General features: G+C 44.2%; 1 protein-coding gene and 1 long non-coding RNA gene across 7 annotated transcripts; both read left to right on the forward strand.

The window, feature by feature from the left end:
* The first annotated feature begins 986 nt into the window (after window positions 1–986).
* On the forward strand, window positions 987–3002 carry cth1 (cysteine three histidine 1). Its single transcript, XM_024374004.2, has 2 exons — window positions 987–1307; window positions 1715–3002. The coding sequence occupies exons 1-2, from the start codon at window positions 1299–1301 to the stop codon at window positions 2645–2647; spliced, it is 942 nt and encodes a 313-aa protein (XP_024229772.1). The 5' UTR covers window positions 987–1298; the 3' UTR covers window positions 2648–3002.
* Window positions 3003–3254: 252 nt separating this feature from the next.
* Window positions 3255–9768, forward strand: LOC112214976. Of its 6 annotated transcripts, none has more exons than XR_006078955.1 (5): window positions 3255–4563; window positions 4697–4824; window positions 7346–8145; window positions 8260–8366; window positions 8581–9768. It is a non-coding gene; the product is annotated as an uncharacterized LOC112214976 (long non-coding RNA). The 6 variants fall into 6 exon arrangements; XR_002948181.2 differs by having other exon boundaries at window positions 3509–4563; window positions 7346–7594; window positions 8029–8366; window positions 8581–9766; XR_006078953.1 differs by having other exon boundaries at window positions 3257–4563; window positions 7346–8366; window positions 8549–9768.
* Window positions 9769–16712: the final 6944 nt, after the last annotated feature.

Below are 16712 nucleotides of genomic sequence, written 5' to 3' on the forward strand. Positions count from 1 at the left end.
TTTTGTATGTTGGAGAGAGAATTATGCTACAATTAATGGTTTTTCTCAAGTGTTTTTTATTCCAATGTCTCTGTATCCTTTTAATGTATCTTGATAAGAAAATAAAGATTTTTTTTTCTTTGTGGTCCTATACATTTATCTGGTGTGTGCTTTTTCTGGATGTGTATGATACAATGTTTCATAGATGTCAGTGTCAAATGTAAACACTCATGATTAACGGGCTCCCGGACGGCCCAGTGTTCTAAGTCACTGCATCTTCGTGCTTGAGGCGTCACTACGGACAGCCTGGTTCGATTTCAGGCTATATAACAACCGGCCGTGATTGGGAGTCCCATAGGGCGGCGCACAATTGGCCCAGCATCGTCCGGGGTTGGCCGGTGTAGTCTTTCATTGTAATTAAGAATTTGTTCATAACTGACTTGCCTAGTTAAATAATTTAATGATGTTCTGTGGAAAATAAATGTTGTAACCTTAGACAAGTTCCGCCAAACAAGAACAATTTATTGTATTATTTTTAAACGGAATAATACTATGATCAATCATGAATACACATTGGCTGCATACACACAGGCAGCCCAATTCTGATCTTCCCATAATTATAGGCAAACTATCTTATCTGATTGGTCAAAAGACCAATTAATGTAAAAATATCAGAATTAGGCTGCCTGTGTAAGTAGCCAAAATGCCACACAAAGGTTTATATTTCCCCCCTAACAGACAGCATTTAATTAACAAATTACTCAGGTGTGAGGTTGACCTCCAACTGTGGTGTGAATTGACACAGAACCGAATAATTGTTTATGTACCCAATGGCCTTGACGTTAGTAATCAGGGCATTAATTGGCATATGTTTATTGCGCCAGTGCTAAGGACCAGTTCATCCGGCGATAAAACTGCAAAGTTGTCGCAGAGACTCAACGCCATTGGCCGTTGCTAATCGAATACCAGCTACATTGCATCTGATTGGTGGATTCGAACGCCCTACTGGCGTTTAATGTTGCACAGCTGATCCTCGTTTTAAAGGGAAGGCGGGAGTGGGAACTGGGTCAAGTTAAAAATACAGAGGACACAGGCGCAAGATACGTGCCACTTCATAACAAAGCAAGTAGGGTGGCCGGTAGTTCACTTCATTAACGGGCAGTAGGCTAGAATAGGTTTTAACGTTTCTTTTATTTCTACGAATTTCATGCGGAAAACACAGTTATTTAGAATTTGGCTTGGACATTGAGGTTACAGTCGAACAACAGGTGGAGAGCGTCTGGGGCACAGTCGTTGGGCAATATCTTCAATTCGTAACAATGTTTGAGGTATAGTAAAGCTTGTTTTATACTTTGTTTCAGATGCTTCTTTGTGATTCTTTTTCAGTTTACCCTGCTTGTACTGGATATTCGGTATTAAGAAATTGCTTTCCAAATTAGATGTGGCAGTTGATTGCCTTATTTTTAATTCAACCTCTATCCAGGTTAGTCTCATTAATACATTCTCTACTTTAAAGGACCAATGTTTGAGACAATATTCTGTCATGTGATGAGATTAGTGTGAAGTCAGACTGTTTGTTTTTTTGACTGCATAATTGCCGTCATTGTGGTTTGTACACAGAGCTACTTGCTAGTGTACTGTTGCATTTTGACTGTCTCCTGACTTAGTTTCAGTGGTTTACCATCCAAATAAATCCTTTCAAACCTGATATTTAAAATGGTTCTCTACTCCTCAGAGAAGCAGTGATGACCTGCCCATGTTCCCCTACCATGAGGGACGAGATGACCTGTTCCCTAGGGAGCACTGCTCAGCTCGAGTTGGGGGAGGGATGTCCCTGGCTGAGGCCCTCCTGCCCCTAGTGGAGTCTCCCTCCCAGATCCCCTGGTTGTGCTCCACCCGCTATAAGACGGAGCTGTGCAGTCGCTATGCCGACACGGGCTTCTGCAAGTATGCTGAGCGCTGCCAGTTTGCCCATGGCCTCCACGACCTCCACGTGCAGTCCCGCCACCCCAAGTACAAGACGGAACTGTGCCGCACCTTCCACACTGCAGGCTACTGCGTCTATGGCACCCGCTGCCTGTTCGCCCACACTGCCAAGGAACAGCGCCCCCCCCACCGCCGGCGCCGCAACATCCCCTGCCGCACCTTCCGCTCATTCGGTGTGTGCCCCTTTGGCACACGCTGCAACTTCCTGCACATTGAGGGTGACTGTGATGGTGGCCTGCAGTCCCCAGGCAGCGCTCCTGAGAAGGCCCCCATTGCCAGGCCCCAACCACAATCCCAGGACTGGAAGCCCCGCGGGGCCCTGTGCCGCACCTTTAACTCCTTTGGCTTCTGCCTCTACGGCACCCGCTGCTGCTTCCAACATGGCCTGCCGAGCAGCATCCAGGGGGGTGCCCGCACCCATCTGCTGTCCCTAGCTTCAGACAGGTTCTCATCTCCCTGCTCCTCATCCTCCTCCTCTCCACCATCTGGACTGCCCTCCCCGGTCTGGCCTGATGATTCATCCACCCCGCTGAACAACCCCGTGGCCCACAATGCCTTCACCTTCTCCAGCCAGCTGAATGATGTGCTGCTGCCTCTGGCCCTCAGGCTCCAGCAGCTGGACAACAGCCAGGCCATGGAGGCTGCCTGCAACATGCAGGGTGTCTGGGGGAACAAGCTTTAGTCACTTGACAAGAATGGTATTGTAACTAATGCGATGTATAGCCAGCCTACTGTATATTGTGATGGTTTGCTATGATCTTGGAAGCCATATGTATTTTAATAGAGGGGTGGTGCAAGTGTCTTTTGGGATGTTCCATGTGACGATCTTCAATGTTAGTTTGGAGAGACTGATTACTGTCCTGCATTACAATTTGTATGGCCTCATTGGTGTTTTGACTGATCCACTCATTTTTGTTTATGTAGATTAGGCCTTGTAACTGTACATTTTAATGAGGTTATACATGTTTATTTATGAGTTTTAACTTAAGTTTTTATTTATTGTGTTACTTCTGCCTTGAATAAACCACAATTTTTAATTACTTGCCCTTCATTCACTGAACTAGCCAGAACTTTTCACTGCTATCATGCATTCCATTTTAGTTATCTGTTTTCTATTTTTGGCCAATGGGCAACTCCTTTTACCTTGTCTGGGTAGGCTTTAATTACCTAAATTATGCTCTTAATTGAGACTTCCCTAACTGTACTTGACATTTGGGACGCAAGCCCCATTTGACTTGGCCTGCACTAAAAGGGCATGCTCTTCTTCTCTTCCTGACTTCTGCTGGCCTTAATTTTAAACGACTACTTGCAATCACTTGATTCCTTGAACGTGCTTGATTGCACTGACTGAAGACTTGGCTCATTGTCTCTTAATACAGTCTTAAGCTCAAAAGAATCAATTCGAACGGAAGCATTTTGCTGCGGTTGGTCATCAATTTGACAGCTGTGTGGCTGCACTACGCATTTACACCACCGTCAGGAGGGTCTTTGTTTTAAATTAAAGGGCGGGGGCTTGGTCGGCGTGACGGACAATTCCTGATCTGCTAAGTGAGCAAGTCTAGAATTGTGTAATGTGTCGCTTTGCACAAATCTGTTGGCATTGGTGCACGCAAAGTGGCTAGTTTACGACTTAACAAACAATAGTTTACACAAGTTGAACCTGTGGTTTATTTTTCAGCAATGTCCACGAGGCGGCGCTTGGCGGACAGGGAGCAGAGGCGCGTCACTGAAGCGTACGAGTCAAACTCATGAGTCATGGCCGAAAGTGCGCGAGTTAAGCTTAGTGACGATGTCTGCTTTGCTGGCTGAAGATGTCTGCTCCCGGCTTAGGGAAGCCACACAGGTACATAATGAAGCAGTTAAATCAATGGCGATTGTTCGATGGCGTTAGTGTGGCCAGAAGCGAATACATATTTTTAAACGAGACGAGGCACAATCTCTAAACCAAAGAGATTCGCTGCTGAAGTGTCCAACTGATGTGGAGAACAAGCCTCCAAGGACGTTCATTCGCAGAGACGGACGAACCCCCGCTCGCTGGTTCTAGCAGTGAAGAGGGCGAACCGGATGAGTCCGAGCCGTGCACTTCCACCGATGATGACAGCTCCCTGGGTGGACAAGAGCAGGTGGTCGCACCAGGCTTAGCCACACCTCCAAACAATGCTGGCAGAGACCCTACTATCTGAGACCCGGACTCAGATTCGTCGCGATATGAATGGATCTTTACGGGATATGTTAGTGCAGGCTGGGCCATATCAGGATAAGGTAGGGGAGTTGAGGGCCAACGAAAATGTTCGGTGGCCAACTACAATATGAGGATGGCGAACGGAGAGAGAGTGGAGATACCATGGCTCGTTAATTCCAAGCAAAATGATGCGGCCTTCTATTTTTGCTGTTTTTCACGAGGGCAAATCTGCGCTGGTCTTGGATGGAACCAGGGACTGGGAATAATCTGTGCCACCTCCTCAGCTCGCATGAGAAGTCGCATGACCGCCTAGATAGTATCCAGAGGTGGAAGGAGCTGGAGATCAGGCTGGTGTCCAAGGAAGCTATCGATGCCCAAGCCCAACGGGCTATTGACAGAGAGACTCTCCATTGGCAGTATGTGCTGCAGAGGCTCATAGCCCTGATATGTGTAATGGCCACCCAAAACATTGCGCTACGTAGGACCAGGCTGAACGAGCCAAATAATGTGAACTTTCTGAAGTTCTGGATTTCTTTGATTTGATTTCAGGACCATGGACAGCTACCGAGAGAAAACATCGCTGACTGCAATGCAGCATCACAGCAAAGGGAAGAGACCACTCTAGGCGGGCCACGAATTGAAGAAATGCTGAAATGTATGTTGGACAATCAAATTCGGTATGTAAATAAACCATATTTGGTAAGAATGGGTCATTGACAGAAAGCGTATATTACCCTGCTCCAGCAAAACGAGGTCCGCCATGTATAAATGAAAGCACTTGTTTCCAAAGCTCAAATGATCTCACTCCTTTTACAGTTCTAAAGGAATATTAAATGATATGTTAGATATGTTAAATAAAAGTGTCATTTGCAACATTGTAACTCTGATGCAGGAGTTCAAGTAAAATTCATTTTTGCCCGGTAAGGGACCTCCTATATGTGCACGCGCGCACCAACTATTTTTATGGGCCAAATCATATAATTAGAATTGGAGCCTATTTCGTCCTATTCAAAAACGTGGTAGGCCTACCTGTTTGACAAATACTATTATGCTATCCATAGATGTCGGTATAGCCAAATCCTCCAATACTGTCCCATGCACTCCTTAAATACATATCAAGTAAGAAGTTTACACTTAAGTTGGAGTCATTAAAACTCGTTTTTCAACCACTCCACAAATTTCTTGTTAACAAACTATAGTTTTGGCAAGTCGGTTAGGACATCTACTTTGTGCATGACACAAGTAATTTTTCCAACAATTGTTTACAGACAGATTTTTTCACTTATAATTCACTGTATCACAATTCCAGTGGGTCAGAAGTTCACATACACTAAATTGACTGTGCCTTTAAACAGCTTGGAAAATTCCAGAAAATGATGTCATGACTTTAGAAGCTTCTGATAGGCTAATTGAAGTCAATTGGAGGTGTACTTGTGGATGTATTTCAAGGCCTACCTTCAAACTCAGTGCCTCTTTGCTTGACATCATGGGGAAATCAAAAGAAATCAGCCAAGACCTCAGAAAAAATGTGTAGACCTCCACAAGTCTGGTTCATCCTTGGGAGCAATTTCCAAACTCCTGAAGGTACCACGTTCATCTGTACAAACAACAGTACACAAGTATAAACACCATGGGACCACGCAGCCGTCATACCGCTCAGGATGGAGAAGCATTCTGTTTCCTAGAGATGAACATACTTTGGTGCGGAAAGTGCAAATCAATCCCAGAGCAACAGCAAAGGACCTTGTGAAGATGCTGGAGGAAACGGGTACAAAAGTATCTATATCCACAGTAAAACGAGTCCTATATCAACATAACCTGATAGGCCGCTCAGCAAGGAAGAAGCTACTGCTTCAAAACTGGCATAAAAAAGCCAGACAACGATTTGCAACTGCACATGGTGTTAAAGATTGTACTTTTTGGAGAAATGTCCTCTGGTCTGATGAAACAAAAATAGAACTGTTTGGCCATAATGACCATTGTTATGTTTGGAGGAAAAAGGCGGAGGCTTGCAAGCCGAAGAACACCATCCCAACTGTGAAGCACGGGGGTGGCAGCATCATGTTGTGGGGGTGCTTTGCTGTAGGAGGGACTGGTGCACATCACAAAATAGATGGCATCATGAGGGAGGAAAATTATGTGGATATATTGAAGAAACATCTTAAGACATCAGTCAGTAAGTTCAAGCTTGATCGCAAATGGGTCTTCCAAATGGGCAATGACCACAAGCATACTTCCAAAGCCACCATATTAAAGTCAAATCAATGCACATTCTGTGTTTATGAGATGTAGTAACATTTATAGTGACTATGATTTGTTCTCCTACTTGTGAACATGTCTTACTGTATCTGATAGGAAAGGGAACGTGGAAGTTTAAGATACAGGTAAGGGCTCTGAGTAAATGTGAACATTGAGTGAGATTTACTCCCATAGCTTTTGCAGAGTTGTTGAGCCCTCTCTTTGCCCTCCTTCAAATTATCCGGTGCTGTACAAACTCTCTCTGAGCATCTACTTATGTACAATCAGCCTGCCTATCACCTGGCTCATACTGGGAGAGGACCCACCCCTTATGAAGGCACACTACAGTTTCCCCCTGAGATCTCCATGGAATACAACTCAATTGAATGGAGAAACTGTTGAAATCGCTCTAACATGTAATCCATGGAGGATTAACTATGTATTCTACATGTGGCTTTGCTGGGTCTCCAGTCCAACTGTAAGACTGCTTCCCTCCTGCAATAGTTTGTACATGTCATCAGTGGGGTATGTTATACTTATTTCAAACATTTAAAAAAAATCTAACTTCATTAATGTCACTTCATACATTCAATTGTCCAGTCATTTAGTGCCTATAGGGCACAGAGTTTATCTTGACCACATGACCTGACCAGGGCTGATCATTTTGGATGACAGTAATTGGCCAGCCAAATGACCACAGTCACCATAACTAATTGAGTAGCATATTTTCCCCTTTCTGTACTAAATCCATGCTTCCTTTTCTATACTAAATGTAGCTAATACTGTATTTCATATATCCCCTCTCATCCCCCCCAGGTGAAGTCTGTTCTCCTCTCATCCACCCCTTTCTCCACTCTGCCCACCAGGTGAAGTCTGTTCTCCTCTCATTCACCCCTCTCTCCACCCCCGGGTGAAGTCTGTTCTCCTCTCATCCACTCCTCTCTCCACTCTGCCCCCCAGGTGAAGTCTGAGCCATGAACTAGAACAGCTTAACTGCGTATATGGTGAAGAGCCTGCAGACTCCATATGGTGAAGAGACTCCATATGGTGAAGAGCCTGGTTCAGAACCCTGTACCTCGGCTCGTAAGTACGCATCCTGGTGTCCAGCGTCGTGTACTGCATCCTGGAGCCGCTGGTCGCCTCCAACTCCCTCAACGACCACTGGACCCTTATGGAGTACGCAGCTCTGTGGGTCACCCACATGTTCTGGTATGTTATCCAGCTCTCAATACACGGGGCCCTGAAAGTTATGTTCCCAGTGTCGTCCTCCTCTCCCTTTATACCAATCTGATATTCATGTGTTGTGTGGCTCTGTCGGGAGAGCATGGCGCTTGCAACTGCAAGGGTAAGGGCTCAATTCCCACTGGGTCTACCCATACATATAAATGTATGATGCATGACTTAAGTCACTTTGGATAAAAGCGTCTGCTAAATAACATATATTTTATTGTGTGACCATGACATTAGACACCAAACGGAAGTCAGACACCACACTGATCCATCCTGTTAAAATGTCTTTTCATTTCCTCTACACAAGATGGTGGAGTAGAAACATGGCCATACTTCAACCATTGATCTAATTCCCTCCTAATAGCAACATGGCCATGCTTGAACCATTGATCTATTTTCCGTGTCTTTGCCAGGACCCATGGAGACCTGGTCAGTGGTCTGTTGTCTCTGCAGAAGGTTCTGTCAGACCCGGTCCGCCCGCTGTGTTCTCACTATGGAGTTGTAGGGGGCTACATGCACTTAGAGGAAATGTATCCACCTCCCATCCATCTTGTATCCATCTTATCTATGTATGAAAATATAATTTCTTTCATTTAGAGATCCTTGGCTTTGTTGATCACTGTGTGTGTTGTCTGTCTTTGTAGGCTATTGAGTGAGTCATATACCCTTACCTGCAAGCTGTCCTGGATGACTACTCTGTCTCCAATGCCCAGGTGAAAGCAGACAGACACAAGTCTATGGAGCAATCCTGGTGAGTACAGCAGACCAGTCACTGAATCTGAAATGTTTTCTGGGATGCAAACAGAGCTGTCCAAAGTAATACAAGAGAATCCCAATAATGTATTGTTACAAATTGCATTTATGTATGACCTTTCACCCAATCTCAAAGCACTTTGCATTTTATGTTGGTTAAACTCCCTGTCAACCACCAAGTACCAATGCCCTCTCTGTCCTGCCGGTGGCAGTGGAGCACCTGCTAAAGATTAGAGCCCTGTCTCTGTCCCTGCCAGCAGAGGGGTCGACAGCACCCAGCCACGCTTCGGGAGTGTGATTTCCGCCGGGCTCAGCCTCTCTCCGAGGCCACGCTGGGCATCGTCAGTCCCCTGCAGGGACCTGGGGGAGCTGGAACCCCCTGGAATGACTGGACCACATCCCCCTGCCCGCCATGTACTGTGAGCAGGTGGTTAAGAGTGTTGGGCTAGTAACCAAAAGGTTGTTGGTTCGAATCACCGAGCCGACGAGGTGAAATTTTCTGTCTGTGCCTTTGAGCAAGACACTCAAGTCTAATTCCACCTGTAAAGCACAGCTGTCGCTATTTGATATTTGATATTATTTATAAATATTGGATTTAGTTGCATATATTATTAAGTTGCATACAATAACTGTACCATTTACAATGCACTTCTCTGTGCAAACAGGTAATAACTTTCTATCATCTTACACATTGTCCTTGGGATTGGTGGACAGTCAAACTGAAAGGAAGCAACTTCTATTGCTTAGGGATGGATCGACATTTACATAATGGGTACCTGATGGAAAATGTGGGAGGTTCATGCTTTTAATATTTCAGCCAAGGGGTTTCAATTTTTTTTTAAATCTAGTCCAGGGGAGGGTCATGTCATTTATGAAATGTCAATATTTTTCAGTTGCTTATTAGGCTATATATACACATCTGCATTGTTTGCTGTTTGGGGTTTTGGTCTGGGTTTCTGAACAGCACTTTGTGACATCTGCTGATGTAAAAAAGGCTTTATAAATACATTTGATTGTGTTGGAGTTTATTTCGTCCTATTTAAGAAATAACAGGTAGCCTGCTATATCCATAGATTTGTCAATCAATTCCTCCACCCACAATGCACTCTTTAAATATCCTATCTCCGTGTCAGTGAAGTGACGGGCTTTCCGAGTCTTTTAGGTGAGCCTACTCATTTGGCTCCACACCGCTCTTCGTTCAAAATGCTTAAAAGTGACAAGCCCTGATCTGTTTCACCTGTCTTTGTGCTTGTCTCCAACCCCCTACAAGTGTCGCGCAATTTTCCCTATTATCCCCTGTGTATTTATACCTGTGTTCTCTGTTTGTCTGTTGCCAGTTTGTTTTGTTCGTAGAAACAAGCAGCGTTGGTTCCCTGTTCCTTGCGCCTGTTTTCTAGTTTCCCGGTTCTGACCGTTCTGCCTGACCTGACACTGAGCCTGCCTGCTGTCCTGTACCTTCCATCCTCTCTGGATTATTGACCCCTGCCTGCCTTGACCTGTCGTTTGCCTGCCTCGTCTTGACGTTTGCCTGCCCCTGTTTAAGGAATACACTTGTTTCTTCAACATTGTCTACACATGGGTCAAACCTTAAAACGTGAAAAAAAGTCTACCTAGAATCCTAGATATAGCAAATGTAAAGCCCAAAAGGTAGGCTACTGTTATGTGAGATCATGAAATGTGTTTTCAAATACATTTTGACCTGTTTTTTTTTTTAAAATACTACTTTTTTTTTTAACACACTGAAAACATTTGCGTGGACCAGATTGACCGTTCTCCCCACAATTTTTTGTTTCTTCAGTTAAGATTCACAAGTATTTTGTATCTGCAGAAAAATGTTGTTTTGAGCTCAACAAGCAGTAGCATCAGTATACAAATCAGGGAGCCAAGTGAACAGCTCTTTTCTTCGATGCGTTCACCAAAAAGATCTGTTCAAAAAGAGCCGTACGACTGATCACTATGGCAGTGAAGCGCTGTTAAGTGAAAACCACGACTTGAATTCAGGAAGTAGGAGAGGGTATGCCATAGGCCTACTAAGAAAATGGCAAAAAGCACAGGCCAACCTCTTGTTAGCTTAAGATTTTGAAGAAAATAAAATGGATCCGATTATATATAACGATATATAACAGCAACATGTAGTGTTGGTCCCATGTTTCATGAGCTGAAACAAAAGAAAATGTGTTTACATCCCTGTTAGTGACTTTTTCTCCTTTGCCATGCATATCAACAAGCTAATTATGCAGCTTGCACACAGGTGCACCTTGTGCTGGGGACAGTAAAAGGCCAATCTAAAATGTGCGGTTTTGTCACACAACACAATGCCACAGAGTTTTGAGGGAGCATGCAACTGGCATGCTGACTGTGGGAATGTCCACTAGAGCTGTTGCCAGATAATTGGATGTTAATTTCTCTACCATAACCTCCAATGTCGTTTTAGAGAATTTGACAGCATCTCCAACCGGCCTCACAACCGCAGACCACGTGTAACCACGCAAGCTCTGGACCTCCACATCCAACTTCTTCATCTGCGGGATTGTCTGAGACCAGCCACCCGGACAGCTGATGAAACTGGGGTTGCACAACCAAGGAATTTCTGTAAAACTGTCAGAAAACATCTCAAGGAAGTTCCTCCGTGTGCTCGTTGTCCTCACCAGGGTCTTGACCTGACTGCAGTTCGGCGTCGTAACCGACTTCCGTGGGCAAATGCTCACCTTCGATGGCCACTGGAGAAGTGTGCTCTTCACGGATGAATCCCGGTTTCAACCTTCCCGGGCAGATGGCGTCGTGTGAGCGAGTGGTTTGCTGGTGTCAACGTTGTGAAAAGTGCCCGGTGGTGGGGTTATCGTATGGGCAAGCATAAGCTATGGACAACGAACACAATTGCATTTTATAGATGGCAATTGTAATGCACAGAGATACCATAACGAGATCCTGAGGCCCATTGTCGTGCCATTCATCTGCCGCCATTACCTCATGTTTCAGCATGATAATGCACAACACCGTGTTGCAAAGATCTGTACACAACTCCTGGAAGCTGAAAATGTCCCTGGCCTGCATACTCACCAGACATGTCACCCATTGAGCATGTTTGGGATGCTCTGGATCAAGGTGTACGACAGCGTTTTCCAGTTCCCGCCAATATCCAGCAACTTTGCACAGAGGAGTGAGTCAACATTCCACAGGCGACAATCAACAGCCCGAGCAACTCTATGCGAAGGAGATGGCAAATGGTGGTCATGCCAGATACTGACTGGTTTTCTGACCCACGCCCGACCTTTGAAAAAAAAGGTATCTCTGACTGATAGATGCATATCTGTATTCCCAGTCATGCGACATCCATCTATTAGGGCTTAATGAATTTATTTCAATTGACTGATTTCTTTGTATCAACTGTAACTCTTTGAAAATCTTTGAAATTGTTGGATGTTGTGTACATCGGCCCTAAAGCAGTCTTTTGAACAGCATACACTACTCTACACTATCCTCAATAACAAACTACAACAAGCAAGAGCCTGACTTTCAACCTACCACATCATCAGAACTATAGATGGGGCAAGCAAGCCTACATATCTACTCTATTCCGAGGTAACCAGAGCACGGTTCCCAACTCTCCCCATTAGCATTACATTTCAGTCTTTCAGAATATACAGTATATGGTGATTTGGTCCTCTGTACTGCTGTAGCAGTACAGCTAATAGTCTTCCTCTTGGGGATGGATACATATATTTATTTGTTTAAAACAACTTTAACAGATATGTGAATATGACCACCAGATGGTAATCTAGTCTACACGTAGGCTGCTAAGGGCCATTAAAGTCATCTTGATTGTAAATATGTTTAAAAGATTATATATTCATAGTCAACAGATAATATTTATTAGGACTATGTAGAATGATGTAAATCATGTGATGCGGTGAGTTTCTTTTATGAATGTAAAACCCGTAGAAGGGTTGTGTTTGTGTATTCTGCCTGTGTTTGTGTATTCTGCCTGTGTTTGTGTATTCTGCCTGTGCTTGTGTATTCTGCCTGTGCTTGTGTATTCTGCCTGTGTTTGTGTATTCTGCTTGTGTATTCTGCCTGTGTTTGTGTATTCTGCCTGTTTGTGTATTCTGCCTGTTTGTGTATTCTGCCTGTGTTTGTGTATTCTGCCTGTGTTTGTGTATTCTGCCTGTGTATTCTGCCTGTGTTTGTGTATTCTGCCTGTGTATTCTGCCTGTGCTTGTGTATTCTGTGTATTCTGCCTGTGCTTGTGTATTCTGCCTGTGTATTCTGCCTGTGTTTGTGTATTCTGCCTGTGTATTCTGCCTGTGTTTGTGTATTCTGCCTGTGTATTCTGCCTGTGTATTCTGCCTGTGCTTGTGTATTCTGCCTGTGTTTGTGTATTCTGCCTGTTTGTGTATTCTGCCTGTGTTTGTGTATTCTGCCTGTTTGTATGTTCTGCCTGTGTTTGTGTATTCTGCCTGTGTTTGTGTGTTCTGCCTGTGTTTGTGTATTCTGCCTGTGTTTGTGTGTTCTGCCTGTGCTTGTGTATTCTGCCTGTGTTTGTGTATTCTGCCTGTGTTTGTATGTACAATACAGTTTAGTGACAATGTTTTTCTACATCCTCTGTGTGTTTTAAAAAGATAAGAGATAAAAGTATCTGAGAAGCCAGCCTTAACAATAACTAATAACAGACCGCCTTAACAATAACTAATAACAGACCGTCTTAACAATAACTAATAACAGACCGTCTTAACAATAACTAATAACAGACCGTCTTAACAATAACTAATAACAGACCGTCTTAACAATAACTAATAACAGACAGTCTTAACAATAGCTAATAACAGACAGCCTTAACCATAACTAAGGTTAACAGCGCCCCTTCTGCGGCGCTGTTGTTTTGGGTCGCCTACTGGGATCCGATCCATTGTCCTGGGTGGTAGGCCGAACAGAGGATCCGCTTCGGGAAAGTCGTATTCCTGGTCTGTAACGGCTGTCGTGGGAAGAAGGTGAGGACCAAAGCGCAGCGAGGTGAGTGTTCATCTTATTTAATGAAAACTGAACACTGAATAACAAACAACAAAGAAACAACCGGAACAGTTCTGTCTGGTGTCGACACACAAAGACGGAAAACAACCGGAACAGTTCTGTCTGGTGTCGACACACAAAGACTGGAAACAACCGGAACAGTTCTGTCTGGTGTCGACACACAAAGACGGAAAACAACCACCCACAAAACACAATCGAAAACAGGCTACCTAAATATGGTTCTCAATCAGGGACAACGATTGACAGCTGCCTCTGAATGAGAACCATACCAGGCCAAACACAGAAATAGAAAATCATAGAAAAACTAACATAGACAACCCACCCAACTCACGCCCTGACCATACTAAAACAAAAGACAAAACAAAGGAACTAAGGTCAGAACATGACATGGTCGTAATGTTGGTCAGTTGACATTGCTCTTATATCCAATAGTTCCCCCAGGCTGTAAGTAATAAGATTTAAGATTTCCTGTGGTAACAGTGTAAGAAATAATACATTAAAAAAAAAATACTGCATAGTTTCCTAAGAATGCTTTGTGTCATGAGAAACAAAGCATTTTAATTTCTCCCACTCCATACTATGACTCAAAACTAACAAGAATGGCATGCCTATAGGTACTCCAGAAACAATTGTGGTTAGAATCGAAGTCCTACACTTTGCTATTACAAGTGGTAGTCATCTAAATGACTGACAATACAGTCCGTCCCTAATGAATGCAATGGCTTAGGACTGTCATGATCACGAATGCACTAAACAGTTGTGGTATAAGTTTTCCTTATCCATAATTGAACCCGATTTTTATTCTGGGCATGCTCTGTACATGTTTTTCTTGCAGTTTCATAATGTACCTTTCTTTTACCAAATCAAATGGAAACTGTACCCTATCTTGTGAGAGGAGCTCTCTGATGACGCTTTGTCATTGACAGCAGCCCAGTTAGTGGTAGTTCTGCCCTGCTTAGACTCTGTTTCTGTGTGAAAGAGTGAGGGCCTGTGGACCATGACTCAGAGCCTGTGCCCAGTACTGGCAACCCTGCCCTGGCACCAAACCAGCCAGCTGCCCAGCCTCCTAGGCACCCACATTGCCTCTCTAAACACATCATCCACAGCAGTGCTTATTAGGTCATTCTCTTGAATTAGGTCATTGTGAGGGTGTTAAACTGGATGTGGGTATGCATTGAGGTGGTATCTTCCTAGTTATCATTGGATATAGGAACATGTTTTTGATGTAATCTCACTGTTGCTGAGATTTGTAATATGGGTATGAGATTGTGTTCGGTCTTTTCAGTACTGTCTATATGAATGATATACAGATTTTAAGATGACGACATGACCGGAATATCAATAAGACCAGTAGCATACCACTGCTGGCTTGTTTCTGAAGCTAAGCAGGGTTAGTCTTGGTCAGTTCCTGGATGAGAGACCAAATGCTGCTGTAAGTGGTGTTGGAGGGCCAGTAGGAGGCACTCTTTCCTCTGGTCTAAAAAAATATCCCAATCCCCCAGGGCAGTGATTGGGGACACTGCCCTGTGTTGGGTGCTGTCTTTCGGATGGGATGTTAAACGGGTGTCCTGACTCTCTGAGGTCATTAAAGATCCCATGGCACTTATCGTAAGAGTAGGGGTGTTAACCCCGGTGTCCTGGCTAAATTCCCAATCTGGCCCTCAAACCATCACGGTCACCTAATAATCCCCAGTTTACAATTGGCTCATTCATTCCCCTCCTCTCCCCTGTAACTATTCCCCAGGTCGTTGCTGCAAATGAGAACGTGTTCTCAGTCAACTTACCTGGTAAAATAACAGATAAATAAAATAAGTTTAGTAAAGACGTTTTTTCACAATATTTTAGTTTAATTAGGTCCAATGTGATGATATTATAAAAACATAAAGTGCATATTTTTCTCTAATGACCATTTAATAAAAACATTACAACTCACCATGTTGCTGAATCAGTGGGAGCCCTGAGCTTGTTTCCCGGCAACAAGATGGTCCCAATCTAGGGGTGATGGGAGACAGTGACATGTTCCTTATGTCCAGTCTACTCCGTAATTGCGTTTTTTTGGCGTCATTGCGGAAAACCCTGCTTTGCAGAAATAGGATGTTGGAAATGGAAGCAACGTTTTCAGTGCTTTTGTGGCTATCTCAGGATATTCAGCCTTGATTTTAATCTAGAAGTTCGGCAGAGATGAAGTTACCTCAAACATACTTTTAAGGCCACCGTCATTTGCAACCTCAAGTAGTTGATCTTCTTCCTGCACGGACATGGACGGTTCACCTGGGACATTCACAAATGGGTCGCGGATCCATTCCCTGTGCATTTTGTGGGTCTTTGGCGGTTGGAAAGTTATGCTCGAACTTCGTTGACAGTGAAGCTAGGTGATCGCGCACCAGCTGGAAGAAAGACGGCCTGGTCTCAGTCTCTCCCAAAATCTCCACTAATGTTTGGAACATGTCAAATATGTCCCTGTCCACTCACCGTCCCCACAGTTCTAGTTTGGCTTTGAATACAACCACTTCATCTGCCAAATTCAAGACAGATGTCATTCTCCCCTGAAGTGACAGTGAGTTCGTTGAGCAGGTTGAATATGTCGCACAGGTAAGCGAGTTTTGCGACCCATTCCTCGTCATTGAAATGTGCTGGCAGTGGTGACTTTTTTTTCTGAAAGAAATCTCTGCAGCGTCTCTCGTAACTCAAATACTCTGGCAAGCGATCTCCCCCTGGATAGCCATCCGACTTCTGTGTATAAGAGAAGGCGTTTGTGCTCTGCGTCCATTTCCTCAGACGCGAGTTAAGGGCGTGTGCTTTGATGTGATTCATAACTTTAATAACATCATTCAATACGACGTTACATTCAGGTGACATCTTTCGGCTAGCCAGCATTTCTATGTGAATGACAGTTCGTAGACTCACATTCAGGCGCAACATCTTTAACCCGGGTAGTGAAACCAGACAGCCGTCCAGTCATGGCAGCAGCCCCATCCGTGCATACGCCAATGCAGAATGACCAATCCAATTTTCCTCACATGTAATCATCCAAAGATTTGACTAGCTCTGCGGCCGCTGTGTTAGTCAGCAGGGACAGCGCACACACCAAATCCTCATGCACATCATCCTGAAATATATATCGCACATAAACAAGCAGTATTGCCTTGATGTCGATATCGGTAGATTCGTCAACCTGGATTGCATACCACGGTGACTCGTTAAAGCCTTTCTAACAATTGTGCCTCAACGTCCTCCGCTACTTCATCAATTATCTTAGTGAAGGTTGGTAACCGAAAGAGGAACCTGTGCTATCTTTTTAGCCGCAGCCTCTTCT

Source organism: Oncorhynchus tshawytscha, linkage group LG15 (assembly GCF_018296145.1).
Source record: "Oncorhynchus tshawytscha isolate Ot180627B linkage group LG15, Otsh_v2.0, whole genome shotgun sequence".
Taxonomy (NCBI): Eukaryota; Metazoa; Chordata; class Actinopteri; order Salmoniformes; family Salmonidae; genus Oncorhynchus; species Oncorhynchus tshawytscha.